Source organism: Labrus bergylta, chromosome 2 (assembly GCF_963930695.1).
Source record: "Labrus bergylta chromosome 2, fLabBer1.1, whole genome shotgun sequence".
NCBI classification, from domain to species: Eukaryota; Metazoa; Chordata; class Actinopteri; order Labriformes; family Labridae; genus Labrus; species Labrus bergylta.
In genome coordinates, this window is record NC_089196.1 from 30,465,088 (window position 1) to 30,479,485 (window position 14,398).

The 14,398-nt window shown below is 39.9% G+C and overlaps 1 protein-coding gene across 5 annotated transcripts in view; it reads left to right on the plus strand.

The window, feature by feature from the left end:
- The window catches only part of LOC110000756 (uro-adherence factor A), a 55,980-nt gene that overhangs the window by 15,302 nt on the left and 26,280 nt on the right, over window positions 1–14,398 (plus strand). For all 5 annotated transcript variants that reach the window (XM_065951434.1, XM_065951443.1, XM_020656110.2 and 2 more), the window contains exons 5-6: window positions 2,361–2,495; window positions 4,218–4,306. In XM_065951434.1, coding sequence (XP_065807506.1) covers window positions 2,361–2,495; window positions 4,218–4,306 — 224 coding nt within the window. The remainder of the gene's footprint in view (window positions 1–2,360; window positions 2,496–4,217; window positions 4,307–14,398) is intronic.

A 14,398-nucleotide genomic window follows, 5' to 3' on the forward strand; every position in this document is an offset into this window, starting at 1 on the left:
GCTGCTGCATTTTGTATCATCTGCAGAGGTTTGAAAGTGCATGTAGGAAGACCTGCCAGTAGAGATTTGCAATGTGTGATATCACAAGAGCCTGTACCAGGAGCTGTGTAGCATGTTCTGACAGGTAAGGTCTGAACTTCCTGATGTTGTACAGGGCAAATCGACATGACCGGGCAATCGAGGCTACTTGAACCTTAAATGTTAGCTGGTCATCAATCATGACACCCAGGTTCTGGGCAGACTTTGTGGGCATGAGTTTAGTTGTACCAAGCTGGAAGATCAACCAGTAAATCGAGGCCTTTCCCTTCAGGCTCATCTCCCTCTTTACCACTCATTTCAATACAATCCCTTCATATCTGCCGATGCTGAGCCTGTCAATCTCTCGTTCCAGCTTACCCTTACTTGTGATCAAGACCCCGAGATACTTTACGTTAACTTTTTCACTCACCCTTCTCAAGATGTCGATGTTAAACAGCTGTGAACAGGCCGGACAGGAGACTTCCCTGATCTCTGTTCAGTGGTGCTCTGCTGGGTTTTTTTAATCCTTTGCCATCTCTCATATGTGATTCACTGACAGTCAAACATTCAGTCAGACAGACAGAGAATGTTAAGCTAGAAGAGTGAATTACTGTGGATCGAGTGAACAGAAAGAGGGAAGTAGAGTTCAGAGACTCCCAGAGAGAAAACGGAAGATACTTTGAGCGAGAGATCGATGTACCGAGTTTGGGCCTGTTCTCATATTTCTCTGTGAGAGTTTTTTTTATAGACAGAGCATTTTCAAGTTCATTGATTCCCGAAGAGAGGCCAGTAACTCGACTTCTTTATCCTCACTAGAAAAAATGTTGCCAGAGGGAGCAGATAACTTTTTTTAAAATTGTTTCCTGGAAAGGCAAATAAACCCAAGCTTTTGCATGACTATCTAAAAACCTGGTAAAATTGTTTTGTGTGAGTGTTATCTTGATAAAAAAAAAAATTCAGAGTCGGTTTGGCAAAAATATTTCCCTCAGTTTCACAAACATGACAAAACTTCTGATCTGATGTTGACTGTTTACTTCCTGGTTGTGACATTTAATTCAACATCTTATTCACATTGTGGCAAAAAAAGGACAATTTCAATCTACATCGTCATGTATGAGTCCAGCTCCACCAGAGATGCTGAAGACTTTTATTTATCAGTGTCCCTTTAACAGCTCTAGTGAACCGAATACCTCAAACAAGTATTAGTTAGATTTCACTGTTAACAGGCCAACTAACTTAACAAATAAAATACTCAAAAAATGTCAAAAATGTTATTATTTTAGTCATTTTCTCTGTATTGTTTCTCCCTGTCTTATTACCTTTCTTCTTATCTTTAAAGGCTTTATATGCAATTTTTTTGATCCAGTAGATGTCACCCTTGAGCACCAGCATGAAACCAAAACAACTTGCGCTGCATTGTTGTGTTAGCATGCTAATGCTAGTGATCTTTATTATGCTGGTATCTTCACACTGCATGTAAATTTACCTGAAATGAGCGTGATCTAGAAACACAGTTAAGCAGTGAGTACAGTATGTTATTCTTCTTTTCTCTAGTCCCTCAATTAAACAACTTTTATACACGAGGGGAGGAGTCAGCCGGCCGTCCTGGCGATGTAAACAAAGTGAAGATAGGACTCTGAAAACTCTGAAAACATCACAGACAGTGGGACTCGGGTGTTACACCCATTGTAGACAGTCATGACTCACAGAGTTATTTTCAGAGGATATACTTGATTTCTACATTTAAGTGTGAAAAATCACATATAAAGACTTTAACTGTTTTCTTTCACGTGGTGAAGTGTTGAGAACTAGCATGTTTGCTAAAAACACTTAAACAATGCATCTGGTTCGTCCGATGTATCTGTGATGTCCATGCCAAATAAAGTCTATGATCAATCTGTCTAAACGGGGTTCTCGGAAACAATAAAAAAGGGGGGAGGGTTACAACGGTTTCCTAGAAGTACTATGGCTTGATGAAGTACTTAACATGTCACTCTTGGAATGAGACCAAACTGAGTTGGTGGTGTCCAGCTCTATATGTTTGTTTCCCAGCAGAGCAGTTCATCAACAATGCATGTTCTTACTAATGCTGTGCCTTCTTGATGTAATATTTACTTCTCAACAAAAAAGGCTATTGAAGCTCTTAATAAGCTTCCACGCTGACTGATGCTTAGGCTGCTTTTGATTACTGCTATACTGTTTAAGTTTACATCCTAGATTATGTGTTTATATATGTGCATACCCGTGCTGTCAGGACTCATTTCCCCTGGAGGACGATAAAAACCTGAGTCTGCTCTTCCCATTAGACTCACCCACATGTCTGTGTGTTTATTTGTCAATAGAAGCCTTGCTGCTGCAAAGTGAAGCTCTCCGGATCAAACACGGCCGTCGGTCTTTACAAACGGAGGAGCTCATGAGATCTTTGGAGCGTCGGAGTGACGTCACTGCAGGTCGGCATGCTGAGGCCTCGCTACAAGGTGCTTTTTTTTTCATTTAAACCAAGTGTGTTTAGTAAGAGTTTCAACATAACTCCTCCTGTATTACAAGAATGAACAAAATATCAGACAAGGAAAGGTGGATCTAAGAACATATATATATATATATATACATATACAAATATATCAGCAACTATTCAAGGCAAGGCTTCTACAGACTTCTCTATAGATGCATCTATATTTTTTTCAAAGATGGAGTATTTTCCCTTCATCGTCACTCTCAGTTTCCAGTTTAACAGTGTAAAAAACCCTCGAGCCAAATCTGTAGGCATAGACTTTTAACTGATGAGCAAAACATGGCTATGTTTTTCTAAACAAAATATAACCATTTACTTATCTGTGCTGCTCAGTCGATACATAGCTGAGAGCATACTGTCAACTTTATACGTGTAAAAATGAAAGAATGACCAAAACCTCCATCCTCCTGAATCTGCAAAAAAATTGGGCGAATCTGTTGGCAATAAAAAAGTGGAATACAAGTATCACGAGGTGCGTTTCTGTATAAAAATACAGATCTGTACAACCAGAGATCCCGTTTTATGAGCTCACAATGTACGAGCTAAATCGGTACGGAGCATTGACACTTGTCAAAGGGATCCCACAGACGGAGGTTGACATCAGATATACAATATGTGTATGTGTGTTTCAGTTGCCTCTCTCTCACAAGCACACACACAATCTGTATCCCCAATAAACACAAGCTAACCCTTCAGCTGAATCATAACAAAATATCCCCTGTCAGCTGGACGTCCACTCGTATTTCATACCAACATTTCCTTCATGATTGGAGGGGGAAGACAGAGTAAACAGACATGCCTGCTGTTGCCATGGTGATTTTGGACATTGTCTGTCACTTTTTGTGCAGACACAATCAGCGGAAAAAAAAAGTCCTGAGGTCGGGGGAACAGCTCATGGCTCTGCTCTCACAGTGTGAGTGTGTGCAGTCGTACGACCAAAATATCCAACATGCCCGAAATTAATTTGACCATCCAGTCTGCATGATCAGCAGGGCTGTGAACTATGATGAATCAGCTAAAGTACCAGCTAGTACTTTGAGAGTGAGTTACTAAGTTTGGATGCATCATTAATGTGAGATCTGGTTGCTAGGTAACATCCATACATGTATTAAGTGTTCACAGAAAGTCTCTGTAGCATTAAGGAATTAGATGTTGGACTCATGGAACGTATGCACTCTGACATAAGTCTAAATAGTGTGATGGGGGGGGGGGGGGGGGGCTGTGCTTGGTAGCTCATCTGGTAGAGCCGAAACCATTCAGAGCTCAGTCCTTATCACAGTGGACCAGGTCCCTCTCCAGCCCAGGTGCCATGCTACAGTCCGTTTTTTAAATAACCTTTTTTTTTTTTTAAATCACAGCTCCTAAATTTGCTTCCAAACTCATCGCTCAAAACTCAAACGTTCCACTGACTCAGTACTTCTGTGCAGGTCGGAGCGATTTTAAAAAAATGTCCTCTAGTGACCTGGACAAGTGTGCTGTTGACTCAATTGTCAGTTCACGTGATTGTTACAAAGTAAACCTGTAATTGTCTCAGATTGTTAAAATGCAGCATGCTTTCGATGACTTCTCCCAGCTGGAGAGGGCGTTAATGTTTGTGTTTTGTTGCTGTCCGTTGTGACATTGTTTTGTACTCTTGTGTGTGTTTTATATAACTGTCAGTCTGTTTGTGTGTGCTGACTGGATGTAGACTTGGAGCAGCAGCTGGCCGTGGAGCTGAAGGAGTTTTCTGATGGAGAGATGACCGTTGCACTCGCTTCAGTCACCACGGAGAAGGAGGTATGTTCAGAAATCATAAAACAAGCTCACATGATCCCGTTTAGATTCTGTTCAAAATATTCTAGTAAACAATAAACACAAGAGATTCAGCATTGAAAAATAGGTATTTCTTAATGTTCATTTACGTTCAATAATTGATTAAAGGAAGAATGTGCGACTTTTTGATCCAGTAGATGGCGCCCTTTAGCACCAACATGAAACCAAAACAAACTGCTGTATTCTGAAGCCTCCGCTCTCCTCCTGCGACACACCTCCAACCTCTCTCCACTCGCATTCACATGAAGCATGTTATGAATCAGAACGCACCATTAATCGGTGGTAAAAATTGTCCTTTGCTCGAGCTGTAATCACCTGTGTCCTGCATTGTTGTGTTAGCATGCTAATGTTAGCTCGTAGCTTCACTTTGCATGTAAATTGACACAGAATGACCGAGATCTGAACACACTTACGTGACATCCAAATAATCAGTGAGTCTGTTCTTCTTCTTTTCTCTAGTCATTGACTAAAACAGCTTTATATGCAGGACCGTCCCGTCCATGTAAACATGATGTAAACACAACACTGACAACAAAACAGCTGAAAGGACTCACGCTTCTCTTGTAGACAGTCATGACTCAGAGAGACATTTACAGAGGATATACTTAATTTCTGCTGTAATTAGTTGTAACGTGTCGCACATTCTTCCTTTAAAGGCTTTATATGCGATTTTTTGATCCAGCAGATGTCGCCCTTGAGCACCAGCATGAAACCAAAACAACTTGCACTGCATTTTGTGTTAGCATGCTAATGCTAGCGATCTTTATTATGCTGGTATCTTCACACTGCATGTAAATTTACCTGAAATGAGCGTGATCTAGAAACACAGTTAAGCAGTGAGTACAGTATGTTATTCTTTTTTTCTCTAGTCCCTCAATTAAACAACTTTTATACACGAGGGGAGGAGTCAGCCGGCCGTCCCGGCGATGTAAACAAACTGAAGATAGGACTCTGAAAACTCTGAAAACATCACAGACAGTGAGACTCGGGTGTTACACCCATTGTAGACAGTCATGACTCACAGAGTTATTTTCAGAGGATATACTTGATTTATATTATATTTAAGTGTGAAAAATCACATATAAAGACTTTAAAGGTCTGTTTGAAAACTGAAAACCCAAATAAAGATGAAATAACTTTACCGGCATCTCGAGTCATGAATCGTGTGAACGGAGGTTTCAGAGATATCAGGCACATTTTTTCCAGTGACGGATTAATTTTATGAAAAAAAGTAACTAAACAATGGATTACTCATTGTTAAGAAATATTGGGATGGGGGAGATGGGGATTCCTCCTTTGTATTCCTCGCGTTCCTGTCGTCCACACTTCCTCGCCGCTGAGGTGGAGGTCAGAGCAGGCCGTGCTTGAATGAGGACGGCGGTGGTTGTGGGGACGACTCAGTCCGATGGTGGTGGCTGGGCGTCTGGGACGTCGGGTGGTAGTTAGTGCCAGATCATCTTGCTGAAGGTTGGGGGCAGCTCTGTCGACTCGCGAGCCCGGGACAGGGCCTGCTTTGTGTTCCTACATGGCTGCCTTTCTTTTGTCAGATGTTTACAAAAATCTTGAATAATCTTCTTATAAGAAAGATAAAGAAAAACTTTAACACTGAAACTAAGTTTTTATTTTTTAAAAAAGTGACTTTTGATGGCTTTGATGTTTTGGAAACATCACACCTGTGATGTTTAGTGTGTGAGGGAGGGGGTGTTGTGTGAGTACAGGAGCCCCTCTGATGTTCTGCATTTGGATGAGATTCAGATGGAGAGCCTCACACACACACACACACACACACACACACACGCACACACTGAAACATACACACACTCTGTTATACGTTTGTGGATGTTTGTGTTGACTTTTTCTATCTTTCTATCTCTTGTTCTTCATTTGCAATCACACACACACACACACACACACACACACACACACACACACACACACACACACACACACACACAGAGGGTGCTTTAAGCCTTTAAGCCTACCCCTTGCTTTTCTCCCTGCTGCAACTTCTAATGTGTTCCCCCCCCTCCCTCCACCACCACAATACCCCCCTAAAAAAAAAAAATCATTCATTATTTCTTTTATATCTCCTTCTCACTTCCAAAGCCCATTTTTCTCAGCGGCTGCCTAGCGTGCGGTATTAGGCTATGTGTAAAATAAATGATGTCTGTAGCCGTAGGGGTACGGCTCTGCCTCCCTCAGAAAACTACCTAACGTCCAAGGAACATTAAACACCCAGATCCTCGTTTAGCGAATAAATAACCATTCATTTGAATGGCTTTGTCTGCGTGTGCGCACCGGACTTTCTGTGCATATTTTACCAGCGCTGTGCCTTCACGCTGTGTGTCAGGAGCGAGGGAGAGAGAGGGGGAGAGCGAGAGGGGGAGAGAGAGGGCCCATTAGAGACTTAATATAGAATAAATGGCCAGGGGCCTCTGTGTCGCCAGCGGACCCTCCAACTCCACAGCGTCATGGTGGGTTACTAATGACCTGAGATCGGGCTCCAAAATGAACTCCTTGTATTCATGTCATTTGCAGTGTGTATATATTTATATATTATTTTTTAATTGTGTTTGAAAAGAGACCAAAACGGTATGAGTGTCATTTATTGAGGGGGCTTAGGGAAGTTCTGCCTTAAATGATTCTTTCCAGAAAACTAAATAAATTAGATTCAATTAGTATTTAATGGTTTATGTGTTATGTGTTTGTCAAAGTGTGTTTTTAGGCGTGTGTGTGTGTGTGTGTGTGTGTGTGTGTGTGTGTGTGTGTGTGTGTGTTTGATGGCAGTTAAAGAAGACAGAGTTAGATTTTGGATGTGATTGCCTAGTTAGCAGGGGAGAAAAAGCGTCAGTGTGTTTGTTGTAACGATGTGGACACATCTTATAGACTGACTAATGTATTTCTGTTTCCTGTACAAACATACATTAGTCAGTGTGTGGGTGTGTGTGTGTGTGTGTGTGTGTGTGTGTGTGTGTGTGTGTGTGTGTGTGTGTGTGCTCTATAAGTACCAAACAGAAACATAGAAATGAAAGGAGTCTAATAAATCACGGCTCATGTCTGGATGAAGTAAATGTCTCTATCAAGTTCATACACAATGTTTACATCATACCATATTTAAACTTTCAGAAGTTTAAATATGGTGGTTTTTCGATACCATGGCTACAATAACAACATCCTAGGCTGCCAAAATTGAGTAATTTCTCCTTAATTAGCAGAAATATCAAGCAGCTCCTGTACACTGTCTACATTTGAACAACAATATTGAATTTTTTTTGTGTTCAAATTAAACAGAATCGTTCTTTTTTTTTTTTTTAGCTTTTTACTTTTTCTCCAATTAAGATACTTTAAACATGAAGGAGAAGGACAAAAACAGCATACATAATCCTAATAATAATATATAAAAGTCATAAATAATAATAAGATAAGTAAATAACAGTATAAATAAATAAATCCAATTTATTTAAAGTTGAGGCAAAAGAGTTGACCTGAAAACACAACATTCATTAAAAGATCCTGACTGACAGTTCATCCTCAGCAGAGTCACAAGTTAGAACAAATGCACACACACTTACCGCTCGGTACTAAAAACAATCGGTCATTAAAATAACGGAGATTGTATCTTTTTAAAACACATCGTATCGGTTAATATTTTGCTGCACACTAAGAACATATTTATTCAGACTCTTAAGCGACGTAATAATCTTGTGTTTTTGTTCAGTTCAGTCCTCACACACCTCCGTTTGAATGAACTGAAATGAACATTTATGAGTTAAATCAGTGATTGCAAGTTTGTGCATCCATCAGGTGGTGTTTATATTTACTTAACTAAAAATAAAAAAAAAGTTGCAGCATTAAAGACACGGTTAAATCTCAATGTGCATCGTCTCCTTTTAGTGTGCGGACTGCAAACAGGAAACACACTGAGTACTTGTTTGTTAGAAAAAGAGGCAACACGGGGGACAGTCGTTGTGCAGCATCGTAGACGTGCAGGTAGAAGCTATAAGTTCAAGGTGACAGTGAAGTTTTTGTGTATCACCAGCATGAATGGAGAATTGGCTCTTACTCTGAAGTCACATTATTCACATGTTCATGGCGGAGCGTGTGTGTGTTTGAGTCTCAGAGATTTTCATGGCTCAGTAATTAGCGCTGGCAGATGAAGCATTGGTCGGATAAAGAGTTGTCATGCTGTGGAGTTGATGAACTGTGGGAAGGACAGGAGCCCACAGCTACAAACACGCACACACACACACACACACACACACACAGTCATGAATAAGTGAATTATATGTTTCATGTGTTATTTAGGACTTCAAAGTCATATAACATGTTGTAGAATTCTTTGTTTTCTGCAGAAGCCCTCAGCAGAGATGCATCCATACATTTAATTTATTCACTTTTCCTGTAATAACGAGTCATTTCTTGTTGTTTTCTTGAGATGTTGACTTATTTCTCTTGTATTCCCAGCACCAAACAAACATAGGAATGGGCTTCACTTGCCTCATTGGGGTCCGGCGCTCCGACCATTAGGCATCTCAACAACCTTTTTTTTTTTTTTTTTTTGCTCCCAGCATTTGTTTTATGTGTGTCTGCAGGGCACTGCACTCATGCCCTTTTATGGGCATAAGTGGGCGGTTACCTATGCTAATTGGGAACAACAGGCACACCTTACGACCACGAGGAGATGAGAACACAGCTGCAAATAATTCAGTCATTTAAGAACACGTTGGTGAATCCGACGGAGAGTCTCCTTTTTTGAAATCTTCTTAAGAACAGCTTCAGAAAAACATCTGTGAATGAGACTCAATGAGGGCGAAAGAATACTTCAAAACTTCCTTATTAAAAAAAGTGGTTCTGAAATTGGGATAAAATATGGGGGAAACTTAAATAAGTCAAGATCTTAAGAAAAAAAAAAGAAAAAATGACTTAATTTCTCTCAACGGCATGGTGATGGCATCGCATGTTGTGGTCTATCACGGTGACCAGACTCCTGTTTTTGATTCCTACATTGAAGAAGCAGAGTAACATTTCACCGACTATCAAGGTGCATGAAGAGTGAGAGGCTTGAAGAGGTCAAAAAGCTCCAGAAACACTTGTAGTATGAAGATCAACTTAATCATCAAATTTGATTCGTAGATTGCCAGAAAATTCGATAAAAAAAAGTCAATGTCTGGAAAAAAATTACTTGAAATTGCTCGTTATCACAGGAAAGAAGTAAATGAATGATATGGATGAATGGCTGCTTAGGGCTTCCGTAGTTTTCTGTCTTTTGTGATTGAGATTGGAAAAAAGGGAAACTTTGCATTTAAGGTCATTTGTTATTCCTTCAGGAAAACTGGATTATTGTAATGTTGTTTGTTTTCTGTTTGTGGTAAACAGAATCAATCATGTTTGGGAATGTGTAAGCGTCGCTGCTGGAACTGTGTGTGTGTGTGTGTGTGTGTGTGTGTGTGTGTGTGTGTGTGTGTGTGTGTGTGTGTGTGTGTGTGTGTGTGTGTGTGTGTGTGTGTGTGTGTGTGTGTGTGTGTGTGTGAGTGAGAGAGAGTGTGTGTGAATTTGTAATGGTGGCAGTTAACATGTAGTAAGACATGATATTTTTGGGGATTTTGATTACTCCTTATCGGTTTTCTGTTGTTGATTTTTGTGTTTGAAGCGTTTTTGTGCGTGCGTGTGTGCGTGCGTGCGTGCACGTGTGTGCGCGTGTCTGTGTGTGTGTGCGCGTGTGTCCATCTCTCCATTTGAGGTACGCTTTAGGATTCGTTTGGGCGACGTTGATTGTCTCTAATGTGTTGTTTGTTCACAGTCCTCCGGCCCTTCTGTTTGTTTATGCGGGGCCAGTTTTGCCCTACGCTGCTTGCACAAATAATTATGCTGGCTAATGAAGGGGCCCGCAGCCACGGCTCTCGGTAAATGCCTTTCTGATGAGAGGCAGTCGGAGACAGCAGGTGCAGGGTGGGCCTCCCAGGGACTGAGATTGAAGACCAGAAAGTCAGGCTGCCACGCCCCCTCTCTACTCTTATATTTCTTGTCCTCTCTGACTTCCTGGTTTTTGCTTCTAATTTTTTTTCACACAGTACGTGCTGCTGTCGTCTTCACCTGGTTGATATCTTAAATCCTACAGGATTTAAGATATCAGGATTCAATCTTGAAGTCGGGTTGTTCAAGAGGGGGAAAAAAGGATTATGTAATCTGATCTAATCTGGTAATCCAATCCTGTTTTTATCCAGATAAAACCTCCAGCGAGTGTTATTCAGAATGTTTAAGAAACCTAAGATTACTTTCAAAAATAATCTGGACCATCCTGCAGCAGAGGGCTGGACTCAGACTGCTCTTCAGGAGAAAATGGGCCAAAACTTGTTCAATAGTTGAAGCAATAAATATTTTTTAAAGGTATTTGATATTTTAATACGTTTGTTTTTCATATATTTTGCACTACAATGATTTTTTTGCCTCAGTGTCAAAGAAGAGGAAGTCAACTTACAACTTGGTTGTTCAAAAAGTTTTATCTGATTAAAAATGATCCAGATTTGGTGACCCACTTTTTTTTTAACACTGGCCAAGTAATCTACTTTTAAACTGGTCTAAGAACTGGATTAGATCAATACACAGATTTTTTTATGGATTACCAAATCTGGATTAGCAGTGCTTTAATGCAACACACACTTTGTCCACAAGGGGCACCAAAGTCCACACAAATTGACAGATCCTCACGTTTGATTTATATTAAATATTCAGTATTTGATATAAAACATAATATTTTCTCAGGACAATGTGCACCTTAGTGACACTGAAGAAAAACATCATTTTAATGCGTAATGTATTTTAAAGAAAGGTCTTAAATATTAACCACTTTGTTAAAAAGTTGCTTTTATCCATGAATTGCTTTGTTTTGTGTAATCCAGTCTGAATCCAGACTGTTTTTTTGAATATAAATAATCCTAATCCTCCCTGACAACACAAACTGGAGGTTTTGATCAGGATTAAAAGATAAATTGGATCACCTGATGCTATCTGATTAAGTAATCCTTTAAAGTTTTGAACTGGCTGGTTTACAGATTTGATTCTCGCTGATATCTTTAATCTTAATGGATTTTGTTTTAAAGAATCGGGCCCTGTACCTGGATCAGGCTGATCCTATCCAGTGACTCATGTTAGAAAAAAGTGGATCATCAAGTCTGGACCATTTTTATGGATAATGGATGTTGGATTTTTATAGATAAAATCCTTTGAACACCCAGCTCTCTAAAGCACATATACATTTCCTGATTCTGTTGACTGTAATATGTTGCAGCTCTTTATTTTGGTATGCGTTCAGAATAAAATGCACCCATAAGGATGAAACAAAGATCCATCTCATGTCTCTACGCAGTGAGTTTTTTTTTTCCCATTAGTTTGTCTGGGTGTAACAGACGTTCTATAATTTCTTTCCATATACGATTTGATGTTGTTTATTTATGTTGTTTATTGAAAAGTCGCTGCACAAGAAAGTCATCAAACTGTATCTTAAATAACTTGTACTGATGTTGTTTTCTCATCATCGTCTTCTCCTCCGCGCTCTCACTCTTCCCACATTTTCACTCTTCCCCCTGTGGCTTCTTTGGGCTTTGAGGGCAAACAAATACACAAAACAAAACATTTATAGACTCAGCTCTTGTATCCGGGCCCCTGAATCCCTGCACTACGAGCTGAGTGAATGAAGCATGCGGAGAAGGCCCATATGAGAGACACAGACAGAAAGACATTTGGGGCTTTTTTTCTTTTGCAAACTTTTACCCCCCTCCCTTTTTCCCCTCTGTCTCTCCAAAAACTTCATAAGCACTAATACTCTTGTGTACGCGTGTGTGCGAGAGGCTGGCATGACTGTCGGCTTGTGTGTTTGTGCACGTGCACGTGTGCATGTGAGTGTGTGTGGCACATGTGTGCGTGCATTTGCATGCGTGTGTTTGAGCAGGGTGGTGTCAGCTCGCTCCTTGCCACCCCATTTGCTGTAGCTGCACCGCTGTGATCACAGACAGATGTATAAATCAAACCTCGCTTGATGGATTCATCAGGGTGGCGAAACGATCGCCTGAGAAGAACTCGCAACTCTCTTAGCGTTCTGTGTTCTGACGGAAAGGGTATGCAAAGAGCCTAAATGGATGAACGCTTGATTAATTCTTTGCCGGAGATGTTGGCGACAGCAGGAAATGTGTTTTTGCTTTGACTGTGTTTGCACGGGAATTTACGCGCGCGGGGCGTGAGTTATGAGGCCTGAGTTTTTGTACCTAAGGCTATTGTGCATAATGATGGCAGGTTGGGAGAACTGCAAGCAGCCGCTAAAGACTTGCTACCTGTGGAGCAAAGACAACCAAAGAGGGAGGGAGGGCGTGTGTGTGTGTGTGTGTGTGTGTGTTTGTGTGTGTTTGTGTGTGTGGATTGAGACCGAGTGTGGAAGAAAAATAAAGCTGCAACGTGCGAGATTAAAGCCGCTTTTAAAAAAGAGCTCCTGAAAGTTTAAAGACAGCCTGCACCCTGACATCTTCCTGAGCTGCTCTTTCATGAATCATGACCCTCACAGCTGGAGATTTTCACTGAATTTGATGTCGCAGAAGTCACAGTAAAGTATTTTCTAAATATCCAAGATGGCGCAGAATCAACAGTTCGATGCTATGATGACACTTTCCTCCTTTATATCAGTGCTACATGTAAATGGACATATTAACGGTATTAAGGAAGAGCTGAAAAGTAGGTACAGGAGAGCAGGAAAGAGTATGCAGCAGATTCATTATGTGCACCAAGTTAATACACAAGTTTGTTATGATGCATATATATATGAACGTCATCAACCCTCGCTTGTGTTCACACATCGGCTCACCCAAACTTCTTTTAATAATTTTACCAGGGGGATGGTAGGAAGGTGGTCGGTGGAAAATCTGCAAGTTTGCATTCACACAAGTAACACACTCACTTTTCTGGAATTTCTCTGGAGTATGGGTCGTGTGTAAAAATGGCTCAAGAGAGGAAGAGGTGAATTATTACACAGTGACACACGGGTGAAAAACCTTGTCATAAGTGAAGAATTAGGTGAAGGCATCTTAAAGGAAATAACACAGTAACAAGAAAAATTTGATGTAAAATTAAAAGCTAGATTAAAGGAGAAAAATCTGCTTTTCAAAAGTCAACTAACATCAAGGTTACAAAATGTAGTTATGAAAATGTATTTTTGTTTTTAGCTGCTAAAACTTGTTTTTTTTTCGCTTTAACAATGAACAAGATCTTCAACTCAACTTTTCATCTGCCTCTGTCTCAATCGTCACATTACGAGTATCGACTCTTTCATCGTCACAAGAAAAAAAAGGGTTATTTTTCAGCCATTTGTGTATTTAAAAGCTGTTTTAAATCCTTGATATGGCACTAAAAGTTATGAGTATATAAAGTGTCACTTCATCCACAGATGTATAATACATTTCTATATATATTTGTGATATTTGGCCGTATAGTATCTGTATTATTACATTTTTTAAATCATTTATCTTGCTGCTTCTTCTGCTTATTTATTTAAAAAATGCAAATTGCAAATTTTATCCTCTTAAGTAAAAATTAGGAGTAAATGAACGAATAGCTGATATATTTAATTAAAAAACCAATAAGCTGCTCATGAAGAGTAGCCTAACTCATCATTTTCATATATGTCATAAAATATCACAAATGATGATTATACTTATGATAACAGTCTTTAGCTTTTTTTATTTTTTCCGTCAGTAGAACAATGTTGTCATGTTTTAATCCCATGCTTTTTAAATTAAATGTAACATTCATGATATTAGAAATAAAGTTTGGAGCTAAGTTTAACGTTTGTTTGTGAAATCTCATCCTTCCAAAAGCTCAACAAATGTGAAACAGGTTTTTTTTTGTGTCCAGATCGTGAGGTTCTGGGAGACAGTTAGCGAGTGGGTTTTATGGCTAATATGTTGGTAATTTATAAGAAAAAGGCAATCTGTGTATCTGGGGGTGGCAGAAAGGGGGAGGAAGAGGAGGGGGGGGGGGTGCAATATGAGTAGTAATTTACTCAGTTAAGAG